At 34.3% G+C, this 15,155-nt stretch overlaps 1 protein-coding gene across 46 annotated transcripts in view; it reads right to left on the bottom strand.

Annotated features, from left to right (window-relative positions):
• The window catches only part of MAGI2 (membrane associated guanylate kinase, WW and PDZ domain containing 2), a 1,307,576-nt gene that overhangs the window by 664,661 nt on the left and 627,760 nt on the right, over positions 1-15,155 (bottom strand). Inside the window, exon 1 of one of the 46 annotated variants that reach the window (XM_072759844.1) lies at positions 5,898-5,943. The exons of the other annotated variants lie outside the window; for them this stretch is intronic. Within the exon in view, the coding sequence (XP_072615945.1) occupies positions 5,898-5,928 (31 nt within the window). The 5' untranslated portion in view covers positions 5,929-5,943. Of the gene's footprint in view, positions 1-5,897; positions 5,944-15,155 lie in introns of those variants that run through there. 46 annotated transcript variants of the gene reach the window in all.

The raw sequence follows: 15,155 nt of genomic DNA, 5'->3' as shown, positions 1-15,155 counted from the left end.
ATCTTTAATAGTTTCTACTGTGATCTGTTTAATCCATGGACAAAAGGCAAGAAGAGAGATTTAAAGAATTAAAGAAAAGCAGAAGGAAACTTGTAGAAAACAACAAAAGTTAAAAAAATTTAAATTCTCCCATCTTCTCTAAGACAAACAGAAAGCAAAAATAAATTAATGACACAACAAAACAAAATCTAAATAATTTTAGTAGTGCTTTAGAGTGCTTTAAACCTATCAGTAATTTTCTACCTGTGTTGGCCTAAAGGATATGGGTCATTAAAAAGGAATGTAAATTAGGCCGTATCCCCAGGGCAGGTGGAATTAGCATGTAGTAATTGTGCAGACAGAGAGAGTTTTTAGCATTTCAACAATCAAAAAGTCTGGAGCTTACAGAGGAAAAGAAAAACATTAGACTAGAATCAGAAAGAAATGAAAAGAAAATCAAAATTATTTTCTTGGTTTTTTTTTCAAAAATATTTTTTTTCAACTTTTGAAACAGACTATATCTGAAAACCTGTGATTTTCCTATTCCATACATTTCTTCTCTTTTCAATATTGCTATATTTTTCCTTAGAGTATCTAAAAATGTGAAATATGTCCTATGATTACTATAATATGGCAATTTGAAACTCTGAATTTCATGTCCTAATTTACTCTCAGTTTATAATGTTATCTTGAGCATAAAGTTATTATCCCTTTGGGGTAAAGTTCTGCTTCATTCACTGGTTCATTTTTTCCAGTTAATATTTCTTGTATACTTTCTCTGTACAGGCTCTATGCCTGGCACAATACTTATAAGCATAAATAAAACATGGTTACAGTTTTGGTGTGTTGTTGGAACAAGTAGAACAGGGACAAAAGACAAAATACGACATAAAATAGCAAAGACATTAGAGTTAAAACTATATACAAGTAGAGACAACACATTTCTACATGGGGTGCGTGTTATCAAGGAATTCATTAATAAACATTTAGTCTTATAAAATCTCTACATATCAAAGATATTTACCAATGATCTCTCTCCTCAAAGGGTAAGAAAAAATCCTCATTGAAGCCTTTAATGCAGATATATTTAAAATAAAAACAAGAAAATAAAATAATAAAAATAATAAAAAAGAAATTGTCTAAAATATGAAATAGCTCTTTTCAGAGATGTTATAAATAAATACATAAATAATTGTTTATTACTACTAATACTTGCTTTTTTACATAGTTCCAGAAGTAGTAGTATCAGAAGTAAAATCAATGTATATTTGTTTATAAAAAATGAGAAAACATGAGGAACTGTGCATTTAGAATATTTTATCTCAGATATTCTTAACTGATTTTCTTTCAAGCTTAGATACCGTCCTTCATCAAAAAACCCAAGTGCTAAATAAACAAGTGTAGAATTCACAGTATGTACTCTCCTGTGCTTCCTCAATTTTTGTCCTTTCTTTTTGGCTTCGGTGAGCAAACTATGTTATTGCCATATTCTTCCTTTTATCCCCTGAGAAAAGTTTCCCATGTGTTAAACAGAGCACAGTTGTGTGATATGATGATATGTGGATGTGTGTGATGTGATGGGGGAAGGGGAGGCAGAGAAGGAGAGAAAGAAGGAAAATGATAAAGAACATTCTTGTGTAAGCATACGTATGTATAACGTATGCAAACATATATGAACATGTAGTCTTCTAGACACAGGCAGAAAAGGAATAAAATCAACATGAAACACATTTATAGTCCGATACAGCCATCTTAGGGGACAAGGTGTTTCTAAGCCCAGTCTACAAAACCATTTAATTAAAAGAACATTTTAATATTTGATTCTGCTTTTCTTCGTAAGCATTTTCTTCCTTCTGTTTGTTTTCTTTACTAAAGTCACAGCAAGGGCTGTGCTGAGGCTCCAGTTGATCTAAGCTGCTCGGTGCATGCCCAGACAGCAAGAAAATGGTTTCTCTGGCAACAGGAATTATGTGAAATCTCTGTGTGTCCTCCCCCACCCTCCATCTGATTCCTATTCACTTAAGCTGTTCACATATAGGCAACAATGAAGCATTGGAACTCTAATGAGCAATTCAAATTTATTGAGCTAACTCATGGAGGCGGCTACTGTTAGCATCCTCATTTCCTGTATACCAAGGAGCAGGGCACATTTGTTGTACGTTATCTGTGTTATTGAAGAACCATGCACTGTCAGCAAATAGCCCACACCAGAGACGATCAGACGCATATCTAAAATATGATGCATATATGGAACTTATTTCCATCATGTTAGAAGGAAATACAAAGACTTTCAGGTGCTAAACACCCAGCTCTGAATTTTCCAAAGATGCTGAGGCATGGAGGTCACAATGATTTAAAACAGCTTCACATTATGTCTGAAACCCAAGAGGGAATGGCAAAAGCTTTGATTAAATTGCTTCAAATGTCAGCTTTAAAAAAAATTTTTTTTTTTAGTTTTTAGATCACAGTCCTTCTGTGATCTAAAGTTCTAGAGTTTTGAATTTAGGCTTTGTTAATATTCTCTAATAATAGTTCATGATTAGACCTCCTCTACATATTTAGTATTTTTCTCTGCAGCCTTTGTTTGGGAGGGATCGTGTGTATTTAGCAGTGGTGCTAAGGTTGATGTTCACGAAGAGAGTTTAATCAAGAGGGATTGATTTGCTTGGAGGAATAAGGGCTAAGAAGTAAATTAGCATTGTTCCTTAGGCATTGGGAGAATATGAAGGGGGTTAAGGAAATCCATTTTCTTCAGCTCCAATAAAGATGAAATAATAGTGAGAAATATACTCAGTAACATAAATCTGAAAATACAGTGAATATGGAATAGACTCCTGGATGGATTTCAGAATCATCGTCCTAGAAATTTGTTAGGAAAAAATCTGCTTCTTGGCTGTCTAGAATATCTTAGTACCTTGGGAAGGAGAGGAATTCTTAAAACTTCCTTGGTTTTATGATCATGTATTTAATCTGTTCAAAATTAAAGATTTTCTGCTGCCAAAAGCAATGCCTCTTTGTAGAAATCTTTAGCCTCTATCTACATGTTATAGTATTTAAATAATAACTCCTTGAAGGCCGTTTTAAATATTTAAATTTTAACTTCCAGTTAAAGCTCTGAGAAGATGATGAGCACAATGATCAGCTGAATGACACAAATATAATGATTATTTAACAAAAAAAGCAGAAGAGCAACACTGCATAACAAAGGTGAGAGTGAAATAATAGTGCTAATAACAATAATTGCTTTGTCTTTACAACTGATCCTTAGGTAATAAGAACATATTGTCTTAGATTATAATTTTTAAAAATCTGAAATAACTGCCACGTTTTCTAGGGCATAAATACAGCCAATAAGTACCCCAGACTTGGAGAATAAACACAAAATGTTAAGTTTTACACAGAAGAAATGTGTGTGAAGCCATATTTGGAATTTTAAATTCTATCACAGAGCTTTCAGAGACACCCTATCTCAACACCCTATCTCACTATTTTACTCCAATGGGAACAGAGACTCACTTCTACATAAAGACAAATTGCCCTTCCCCTGATAAATCAGACAATCAGAGACCAGGGCTTTCTGTAGTTAGCCATTGCTTGCTTTGGGGAAGATAGAAATTGTCCCCATGATTTTAACTACGATTCCCTTCTGCAAGTAGCACATAGAGTAATATATCTGGGGATACAAATGTTTTCAAAGAACTTCTGAGCTTTGATTTGGAGCTCTTTTCCCACAGAAGCACCTTTCAACTGTGGGTTGTTGTGTTTTTTTTTTTTTTTTTTTGCTTTATTTTATTAATTCTATTTATTAATTCCCTCCCTCCTTGATCCAGGAAGAGTTGAAATGATTTGCAATTACGGTGTGTATGTTTGTTAATTCCTGATAAATGTTCCTTTTAAAGAGAAAATTGTCTACAATTAGAAAAATATCTTGATAAGGTGCTTATTATGGTGGAATATAAGAGTCTGAGAATATGTTAGGAGAGAAAGCAATAGAAGACAGCAAAACTGTTTCTAAATTAACAATTTATGATAATTTTTTGGGTGGTGGAGAATAAAGAAGAAAAGAGAACAAGGATGGATGACCCTCAAGACAGATGAAAAGATTTAAAACTGGGTACATATGATATTCAAATTTAAGTTGGTGGTGTTTCTGCTTCCCTATAATCGAAGGAAGTGTGCTACATTCACATTGCTGAGCACATTTATTTTTATGAAACTGTGCATGTGGTGTATGCCTCAGAAAGAGACTGACTTTCCCATTTACATATACACCAGAGTAGGAAATTTAAAAGCTGTAGGGAAAGATGGTTGGAGATAGAGAGGACTATAAAGATGCAAGATCCTTTGGGAGTTTAGAGAAATCCTGAGAAGGATATTGGGCTTTCCATGAGGCATGGAATAGGAGTCTGAACTCATCTTACTTAGATCTTCAAGAACAAGAGGACTTCAGATGACATATGGGTTAAATATCAAAACTTATTCACATGCACACAAACACACACACACACACAAGGAAATGGTGAAATCCTACAAAGTTTTAAATAGGAAAAATATACAACTGAGTAGGAGTTCAAGATCTGGGGTTAGAAAAATGCCATATGGATCAAGGGACCTGATATTTGAGTAATGTAAGATTAGTGGACCAATTTTAGGACTCTACTATGGTGAATTTCTGTTGAGTTTCCATAATCTTTTCCAAAACCAATTTGAATTAAATCATGTGCTTAATGAAGCTTTCCACATACTAGCTGTGCATGACCTTCATCTAGCAGGTGAAACTATCTGAGCTCCATTATTCTCTTTCTTTTTTTGTAAAATTATAATAGTAGCATCTCTTCAAAAACTAATAATGGCTAATTTTTATTTAATGCATACTATATGTGAAGCCCAGTTTTAGAGCTATTATTTTATTTATTTTTTCCAATAATATTTTTAAGTATTACTACTCTCATTGTAAAAAAATCAGAAACCTAAGACTAGTAGAAGTTGTACTTTGCTGAGCACAAAACTCCTAAGTAGTGTAGTCATTAGAATATTCCGAAGGTACTGAAAGTAGTAATCTTAGTAAATAGAGTTTTAACTCTAAATTTTCTATTCTTGGGCAGCCCGGGTGGCACAGCGGTTTAGCACCGCCTGTAGCCCAGGGCGTGATCCTGGAGACCCAGGATCGAGTCCCATGTCAGGCTCCCTGCATGGAGCCTGTTTCTCCCTCTGCCTGTGTCTCTGCCTCTCTCTCTCTCTCTCTCTCTCTCTCTCTCTCTCTCTCTGTGTGTGTCTCTATGAATAAATAAATAAATAATCTTTAAAAAAATAAATTTTCTATTCTTGATGTATTATTCCACAATGGGTGAGCCCAAGATAACTTTGTAATAATGAATACTCTATAAAGTCTGTTCTAGTCATTCTATATATTTTTTCCCCACAATTTCTTCATTTTGTTTGACAGGAACAGAATGCCTTGCTCATTTATTGTCATTAGTTTAATCTGATCAGAGCACCAGTTAATCCATGCTGTTAATGAATACAAGTGCAATGGGAACCTGATTCCTGCTCAAGCATCAAGCTTCTTCCTAAATGACCAAAACTTATAATATTATTTCAGATTGACTATGGATTTGGAGAAAGAAGTCCACACCATACATGTCCATGGTGAGGTGAGACTATGTTTCCAATTTAACCAACCACTCAAGTGGCAAGAAGTGAAGGCAGGAAGGAGCATATGCAGCCAGTCCCTGGATATTGGCCCTTAGAGTACCCAATGGGGGCATGTAGCTGCCTTGATACTGTCCAAGGATGGCAGGGTCTCACCAGATCTAGAAAACTCAACCTGTGCTATGCCACTATTCTTTTATACTGAGTTTATGTCACCATTTGGAAAAGTGCAGACTAGCAATTTAATGAGGGATGTATTTACGTACTGGGAAGCAGATTCAGCATCAGATACACCATATCTTTATTTCTGTGGAGAAAGAAGAATGGAAGTCTTATTTATCTAAAAAAAATATCTCTGCTTCCAATATTCCAACATTCTGTAGAGACAATTTCTCTGCGTCTACTATGTGAACCAATTGATAAGAAAATGTTAAAACCAGGGACCCCTGGTAGCCTCAATTGGTAGAGCATGTAACTCTTGGCTTTGGGGTCATGAGTTCAAGCCCCAAGTTGGGCATAGAGCTTATAATAACTAACTAAATATTAAAATTAAAATTAAAAAAGAAACTATTAAAACCAAAGATAAGGTTTTTGTATAAATTCAAGAAACTGACACATACTGGTTCACTGAATTCTAAATTCTAATATATTAAATCCTTGAAATCTTGAAATTACTATATGTCTAAATATAACACCTAAAGACATATTTTTTCCTAGTATAATAACCTCAAGCTTTTCAAATTGCTTTTATTAAGTTTGGAAGAAAGAAATTAAGAAAAGGAAAACAATTATAACTGACCTTTAAATAACATAAGCATTGTGTTGGCAGGTTTTGTATGACATGCTCTCCAAAGGTTTATAAAAGCCAAATTGTCATCAGTATCTATTATGGAAAAGAAGAAGTGAGTGATAGAAAACATTAAGTTAAACAAAAGTGTTTGAATAGAATTACTGCAGTGTACTGTATCACACAGGATCTTGCTTGAAGAAAATTAGCAAGGTACACTATTCCCTTTTTCACTTTCAAAGACAAAGGGTGTGCCAAGGGCTTGGAATCTTCTTGCTGCTAATAATAGCTCTATCGTGCATTACTTGTCTCACCAAAGGAGGTGTTTGACATATAGGGGCTTGCCTGCAGTACCATCAATAGTTCCATGATAGGGGGCTAATCTAAAGATACCTCTCTTTTGAACAAAATTTCATTTGGACTATGCTTTCTAAATGGTAGATGTTTGTGACTACTGTCTCAAAATAAATAAAAAGTTCAAATAAAAGTGATAAACCACCACAATTTAATGGATGCATTATCCTTTCACTTTATGAAATTTATCAGTTGCGATATTAATTATTAGAAACATGTAAACTTGTTCAGTTATCTGTTACTAACCAAGAACTCAGAATCCTTACAAAATACATCAAGTGGTTTGATTTCCACAGTTTCAAGAATCACACATCATTGTAGTACTGTGGTTAGATAAGATGATCTAAAGTGGAGATAACTTCTTTCTTATGTAAATATGTCAATAACTATCTAATTAATTGTATGTAAAGTCATAAATGAATCATGCCTTTCTCAGTGCTATCAAGGTAGAGGTCTTATTCGGAAAAACACAATAGTGATAGTTGATAAGTGTGACTTTATTTTTCTTATTAAACTAAATGTGGTAATAGCTAATACTGATTGGGTGCTTCCTATGCTCCAGTCACATAAACTTTGTAGGTAATAACTAATTTAATCCTCATGAAGAAAATGATGATATTGCAACCATCACTGTCCTCACTTTATGGATAAGGTACAGAGAGGTTAATTAACATTTCTAGACACTGCTAGTAAGTACTGAAACTGCAGTTTGAATCTGGGTAGTCTAGTTTGAGAGTCAATCCCATTAACCACTGTTTGTATAACTTATTTAGATACATAACTTATAATTTATAGACTATTATTCATAATATATCAGAATAATTTTTTACATTTACATAATGGAGACCATGCAAAATGGTTCTGTATGTTTAAAAGAACAATGGATGCAAAGCAGCTCACTAATGTACAATTGTCATGGGAAAAGTAGATGTTTCTGAGTCACTTGTACCCTGGAAAAACTGCATGCTATTTTATTCACAGTCCGAAGACCTTAATTTCTAAAGAATAAGCTAAAAAACAATCATGTATTCCCTCATTAGAAGACCAAATAATCAAATTTTATTTCTCAAAACTAAGGAAGATCAAATAGACCCTTCAGATCTATAGAAAACATAGAAAAATAGAAAGTGTGATGATTAGATCAGTATCCTGCTCTATCTGGAAAAATTCTGTGATTTAACACGTTATGTAAAGAGAAACACCACATTACTGGCTAAATTTTGAAATGGAGATACTGAGCCTAACCATTTTTCTGGAAGAAGTAAAATGTATTGGAATAAAGAGTTGGATCAATTTTTTAAATGCTAACATTTGACATTACCTCTTTTTAAGCAATTCTATTATTGCTTAAATGAATATTACATTAACCAAGAAAGGGAATATGAAATCTACATGTTTTGTTTACATTTTTAGTCTTGGCCACATTGCACCAGAGCCTCCCCATTGCTGAATACTTTCTGATAATAAATAAATTGAGTTTTTGTATAATCTCTTTTAGGTCACCTGAGCACTGGTGCACAAAATTGTATGCCCATGGTCGAGAGATATAATAATGTCCCTTAATACCTAGCTGCCTATCAGAGAGCGACTAAGGTTGGGAAGCTTTGGGTTATTCCTTCCTGATTTTGTCATGACTCTCTCTCTCTCTCTTTTATCCTCTTTCTCTCCCTATCTCACCTTTCCACAGTTCAAATTTTTAGTTTCACCAGTGGATAATTAGTTATGATAGTAAAACTACATTGTTGTATTTCTGTGCCATTACTACTATTCATTACACATTTGATAGATTAAATAATACATTCAAATGAAATAATGAATTACATATTTTAAGAGCAGAATGAGCTACATATTTGTTAAAGAAAATTATACTAAATCCTCATTGGAAACATTAGTCATACTTTGTAGTGGAGTTAATTACATATAAATATTTTCATGGGTGAGATTTATTTTAGAAATAAAATAAAATTTCTCTAAAGGATTTTATTGGGGCACCTGGATGGCTCAGTTAAGCGCCTGCCTTCAGCTCAGGGTGTGATCCTGGAGTCCCAGGATAGAGTCCCACATCGGACTCTCTGCAGGGAGCCTGCTTCTCCCTCTGCCTGTGTCTCTGCCTCTCTCATGAATAAATAAATAATTTTTTTTTAAAAAGAGAGAGTGACTAAGGTACCATATGATTTAATCTCAAATAACCACAATTATAATTGTAGATCCCTTAAAAAATTATGAATATACCTCTCCCTTTAGATTATCTTAAGAGTGTATTTACCTCATATTTGGGTTTGCTGGTACTTTAACATTTTTAAAGGAAAAAATAGATATCCCCTATTACAGAGGTAGGCCTCAGCTGGATGTAGGATTTGTAAAGAACATTTTGAAATCTGGTTTGTATCCACCTGGAAATTAAATACATCTAGTCTTCCATTCATTCTACATTTTTCCAACTTCTTGAATTATGAGAAATCTTAAAAGAATTTAGAGGGAAGATGCTCTAAGAAGTCACTAACATGATAGCTTTTTACTAAGGAACTAATTATGGTAAGACCATAGTCTACTTGTCTAGTTTTAGGACAAGTCTAGGTCTTTTTTTTTTTTTACAAGTCTAGGTCTTTAGACTTAAAGCTTTCTCAGCTAGTGATCTACAAATAGTAGATTTTCCAAGTCTAATTCATAAACATATATATAGATAGATAGATAATTTTTAAAATTTTATTCCAAACAAAAATGTGAGGTAGATTGAAATATTGAAATATTACACTGAAATCAGATCAAGAAATTTAAATCTAAGAGTTGACATTAAATAAAACTAGACTGTTTATGTTTTTTTTAAATGTACTATATAACCTATTACTTTTAGATAATAAAATCCTTCTTTTTTTAAGATTTTATTTATTCATTTGGGAGAGAGTGAGTGTGAGAGAGAGAGAACACATGAGCAGGGGCAGAGGGGGAGGGTAAGGAAGAAGCCGACTCTCCTGCTGAGCAGGGAGCCAGACTTGGTGCTCAATCCCAGAAACCTGGGATCACGATCTGAGCTGAAGGCAGACGCTTAACCAACTGAGCCATCCAGGTGCCCCAATAAAATCCTTTAGAGAAATTTTATTTTATTTCTAAAATAAATCTCATCCATGAAAATATTTATAGGTAATTAACTCCACTACAAAGTATGACTAATGTTTCCAATGAGGATTTAGTATAATTTTCTTTAACAAATATATAGTTCATTCTGCTCTTAAAATATGTAATTCATTATTTCCTTTGAATGTATTGTTTAATCTAGCAAATATGTAATGAATAGTAGTAATGGCACAGAAATACAACAATGCAGTTTTACTATCATAACTAATTATCCACTGGTAAAATTATCCACTGGTAAAACTAAAAATTTGAACTGTGGAAAGGTGAGACAGAGAGAGAAAGAGGATAAAAGAGAGAGAGTCATGACAAAATCAGGAAGGAATAGCCCAAAGCTTTTAACTCACTGGTTGTCATATTTTTACATGAAACCATGTTTTAAAATAAGGTGGACCTAATAAAGACAAGAACAATCTTAACGTTTTTTGAGAGTATAGATATAGTCACCTTTCTGTGATAAAATGGTGCAAAATTAAGAATTTATGTCAAAGGCATTATTTTCATTCTCATTAGAGTTACTTGGTCAAGATTATAGGCATAGAAATATGTATTTTAGATCCCAGCATCAGAAAAGCTCAGAATTCTGGCTTTGTTTGCAAGCACAAAACAATATCATATTGGCAAAACATCAGACTCAATGTCAATTGAATTTATTAGTTAATAATGTAGGCAATAAGACAGGCTAAACTTAACACATACTTGAATTAATATGAAAGATATTAAGGATATTTAAATACATTTGTTTCTTAGACAATTTGTCTAAGAGTTTTGAATTTGGTTTTGTAAGAATTCTTTGGAAAGTTCAATGCAGGGACTTTTGTGTAATAGGAGTAACCAAGAGTAGTCTAAAATCAAAAGTGGTAACTCTGCCTAAGCTATGCAGCTCAATCATAGAATAGCATAGTCACAGAATTACTTATAGTTGCCTTATAAATTAAGTCCTCTTATATTAAAGGGAAGGAAAGGAAGACCCAGGAATACAGAAAGAATTACCAAAGAGTGCTCAGTAAACTGGCAAAGAGAAAATTTTAAATAAAGCAAGTCTAGGCTTCCTGCTACCAGGTCTTCTAATGAAGCATTGCAGTGATCGAGGACATAGCCATACTTGGAAATGAATAATTAATCTTTAAATGATTTTGTAATACTGTTTCGATTGATCTCACATATTTCTCTTGTTTTAAAGAAAAATCAGATTTTTGGGTTTTTTTAGATTTTTGTTTTTTATTTAATATATATGCTTATGAATTAGATATAAATTCTAATGTTCATTGGGTGCTAATGAAATGTATTCATTTTCTCTTAATCCACCTGTATTGACAGATAATTTAAAAACTTCAAGATCATTTGTGATACAGAAGCATTTACTTTGATGTTCAAGTCATATCAGAAAACTCACATAAAGTATACAAATAATAATAATGAAAAGGAACAATTAAAAGTAGCTGAAGAAAAGAAACTTCAACTGTAACTTGTGAATTCAGAACATAGAGTTGTAGTTCTAAAAACTTGATGTGCATAAGATTCATGTGGGAAGCTTGTTAAAAATGCAGATTTCTTGTTCGTCTTGAGAAAATTAAATATAGTAGGCCTGGGCTGAGGCCCAGGATTTACATATTTGATAAGTACCGGAAGTGATTCTGACACAGGTAAAGGGTCTGCTTCAAAGTAAGGAGAAGCAATTATAAGGTCAAGAATGTAATTTTAGAGATTTTTCTACAAAAATGGATAAAATTTGTGTATATAGAAATGAGTGACGGGCAATTAAGAAAGGGAAAGAGAATAAATAAAGGCAGCAGAGCAAGAAGATGCAGAATGAGTTAAGAAATAAAATGTTAAAAAAAAAGGAAATGTCAAATCAGGAAATATTGACACTGATAAGTGATAGAAAATTCCTAAAGGTCTTTGAGCAGGTAAAATTTGCCTAACTCAAAGTGTAGGGAAATAGATTCAAGGAAATTGAGTTGAATCCACAAAAAGAGATAAGGTGGTCAAAGGAATCAAAGTAGAACAAGATGAAGAGGGGCAAGGAAATAACATTGAGAAATGTCTGTATTTGATTTTCTGGAAAGAGAGGACAAAAATGAGGAAAACAGAGGAATGATGAGATAATTAGAAAAATAACTAAGGGTAAGTATATTAAAGAACAAGAGGTTTGGGTCAGGGGCATAGCACTATAGCATGTGCTATAGGAGAACACATTACAAGGCCCAGATACCATATTCTCTCTCCAGGACACTGAGAGTAGGTTCAAAAAGAGGTATAATTGCCATATTCATAATCTGTGAAGACTGAAGATTGAGAAAAAAAATGGGATTTTACTGAAGGATGGGTTTTTGATGGAGTCAGATCAAAGAGCAATCACATGTGATGATATCATGATTGCTGATAGCAGAAAAGCAAGGAATGGAAGATTTCAGCTATAGTGTCCAGTAATATTAGAAGCAAGAAGAGGCAGGAAATTGATGGAAGTTTACAGAACCCAACAATCCAAAAATCTTCGTGAAAGTATGGGAGCCCTCTTCAGTTTTTAGCATCTTCCTTTCTGGGCCTTTTTTCTATAGCTGCTATTGGGGAGGATGGAGAAGAAAGGTAGAAGTACTCAGTGACTGCTCCAAATGCTTTGCTAGTGAATCCTGTAAAGCAAATCCAGCACTCTAATGTTTACACTAAGATATGTCAACACACCCAGCGGTCCAGGGAGATGCATTTAATTTTTAATTTTTGAGTTTCAGTTTCTACATCTACGTAAAATGTGGATCACAATCCTTGCCACTTATCTCATATTACTTCAGGAGGGGGTGACAAGAATCAGTGAGAGTGATTCTAGACAACCTTAAGCCTACTAGGAAGAATTACTTTAAGTGTCAAATAATTTCTTCATATTCAGCTAGGTTTCTTAAAAGAAATCTTAAAAGAAAAAAAATCAGAGAATTTAAGAATAAAACATAGCTGGCAAAGTACTTCTAGTGGATGAAAGGGGGATTTAAAAAATTATTTCTCGGGGTGCCTGGGTGGCTCAGCTGGTTAAGTGCCTTTGGCTCAAGTCATGATCCCGGGGTCCTAGGATAAAGCCCCACATCAGACTCCCTGCTCAGGGTGGAGCCTGCTTGTCCCTCTTCCTCTGCTCCTCCTCCTGCTCATGCTCTCTATCAAATAAATAAAATCTAAAAAAAAAAAAAATTCTCAATTACATTTCTTACATTGAAACAAATATTTGTAGCACTATAGGTGTGTTTTAGTTAGAAAGGCTAACTAAATTTCGTGAAAAACATGGTGGCAAGTTAATAATTCACCAGTTTTTCAGAGGGTTAGTTTTTTTTTTTTTAAGATTTAACTTATTTATTCATGAGAGACAGAGAGAGAGAGAGACAGAGACATAGGCAGAGGGAGAAGCACAGAGGGTTAGTTCTTATGACATATAGAACCCAAGCTACTAAAGTAATCATCTATATGTGAATCCAAAGAGAAACTAGCAGATCTATAAATAAATGGACATGTTTGGGCACAGGTTTCTGAGTGCTAAAATATTACTTTAGAACTATCTGGATATTAATTTTTGAACAAAATGGGTTTATATGCTACTCCCTTTCTAGATTTCCCATTGTTCTTTATAAAAAAAAAAAAAAAAAAAAAACCCTGTCATGACACTTACAGCACTTAATCCACAGCTGCCCACTGCGTACTATGTGCCAGGCCCTATGCTGAATGTTGGACAGAGAAAGTTAAAGCAGATCTCCTCTGCCCATTGAGGCTCATGACCCAGCCCTTTGATTTGCTATGGACCTTACTAGGGTCTCTTGGACTCCAGGCTCCCCTTACATAGGATTCGGTCATTGTCTTACCTGTGCCTTTCCCAGGCTTATATGATAGCTATCTAAAAAATAACGTTAAATTGAAATTAGCTTTATAATTAGATGATAATTTGGATATAATCATTACCTTTTTAAGGTGAAAAGCAACATATTCTCTCATTATCTGACAATTTTTGGTTCATTTTGGTTGATTCTTAGAATAAATATAATCAGGTGCCAATACTAATTAATTAATTAATCAGTGTGCACATTTACTTTACTTTCCAAAAAGGTCATGTTACCAAGATATAACTTGATGAATTGGGAAAATTCTGATTTACTATGTATTATGGCCCTTAGGAAGATTCCACAAGGATGTATCAAATCTTTCACGGAGGTAACAGAGGGAAACTATTAGTAACTAAGGGTACTACAGCTTATAGGACCATTTCATATTTTCTGTTGTCTTTTCAATTTTGTCAGCATTTGTAAATCTAAGTATTATCGAAAGATTTGGAATGGGTTTAAGACTTTTGAGTATTATTAGGCAGCCTGGGTGGCTAAGCAGTTTAGCTAACGCCTTCCACCCAGGGTGTGATCCTGGAGACCCGGAATCGAGTCCTATGTTGGGCTCCCTGAACGGAGCCTACATCTCCCTCTGCCTGTGTCTCTGCCTCTCTCTGTGCCTCTCATGAGTAAATAAATAAAATCTTAAAAAAAAGACTTTTGAGTATTATCAAGCTACTATACCTATAAATGCTACATTGAAATGTTATCCATTTAGTTTAAGCTAAACAATTAGAAGTAGTTAGGTTAAAAATCTTTCCTATAGGCCCTATGTTTGACATAACAAGAATTCAAATGCAAATAAGAGATACAGGGGCACCTGGGTGGCTCAGTTGATTAAGCATCCACCTTTAGTTCAGGTCATGATCCCGGGGTCCTGGGAGAGTCTCGGTTGGGGCTCCCTGCTCAGCGGGGAGTCTGCTTTTCCCTCTGCCCTTACCCTCAGTTATGCTCTCTCTCTCTCTCTCTTTCAAATACATAAAGAAAACCTTTTAAGAAAGAAGAGATACAATAAAAATAGAAGCCGAATTAGTAAACCAGTACCATTTTCCTTAAGTCGAAGTAATTTTTTTTATAGATTGTATTTATTTATTCATGAGAGACACACAGAGAGGGGGGGGGCAGAGACATAGGCAGAGGGAGAAGCAGGCTCCATGCAGGGAGCCCGATGTGGGACTCGATCCCAGGACCCCAGGATCATGCCCTGAGACAAAGGCAGAGGTTCAATTGCTGAGCCACCCAGGTGTCCCCTTAAGTTGAAGTTATAACTGGTGGCACTACCAAGACTACAGCCACATTTCAAAGTATAAAATGGGGTTGTACCTTAAATAATATAAAGGAAAATATTTTTCCCAAGTAATGAAGCAATCTACCATGTAGTTTTTCAAACTGAT

This window comes from Vulpes vulpes, chromosome 5 (assembly GCF_048418805.1).
Source record: "Vulpes vulpes isolate BD-2025 chromosome 5, VulVul3, whole genome shotgun sequence".
Classification (NCBI taxonomy): domain Eukaryota; kingdom Metazoa; phylum Chordata; class Mammalia; order Carnivora; family Canidae; genus Vulpes; species Vulpes vulpes.
This window is presented reverse-complemented; position numbering and strand designations above follow the sequence as displayed.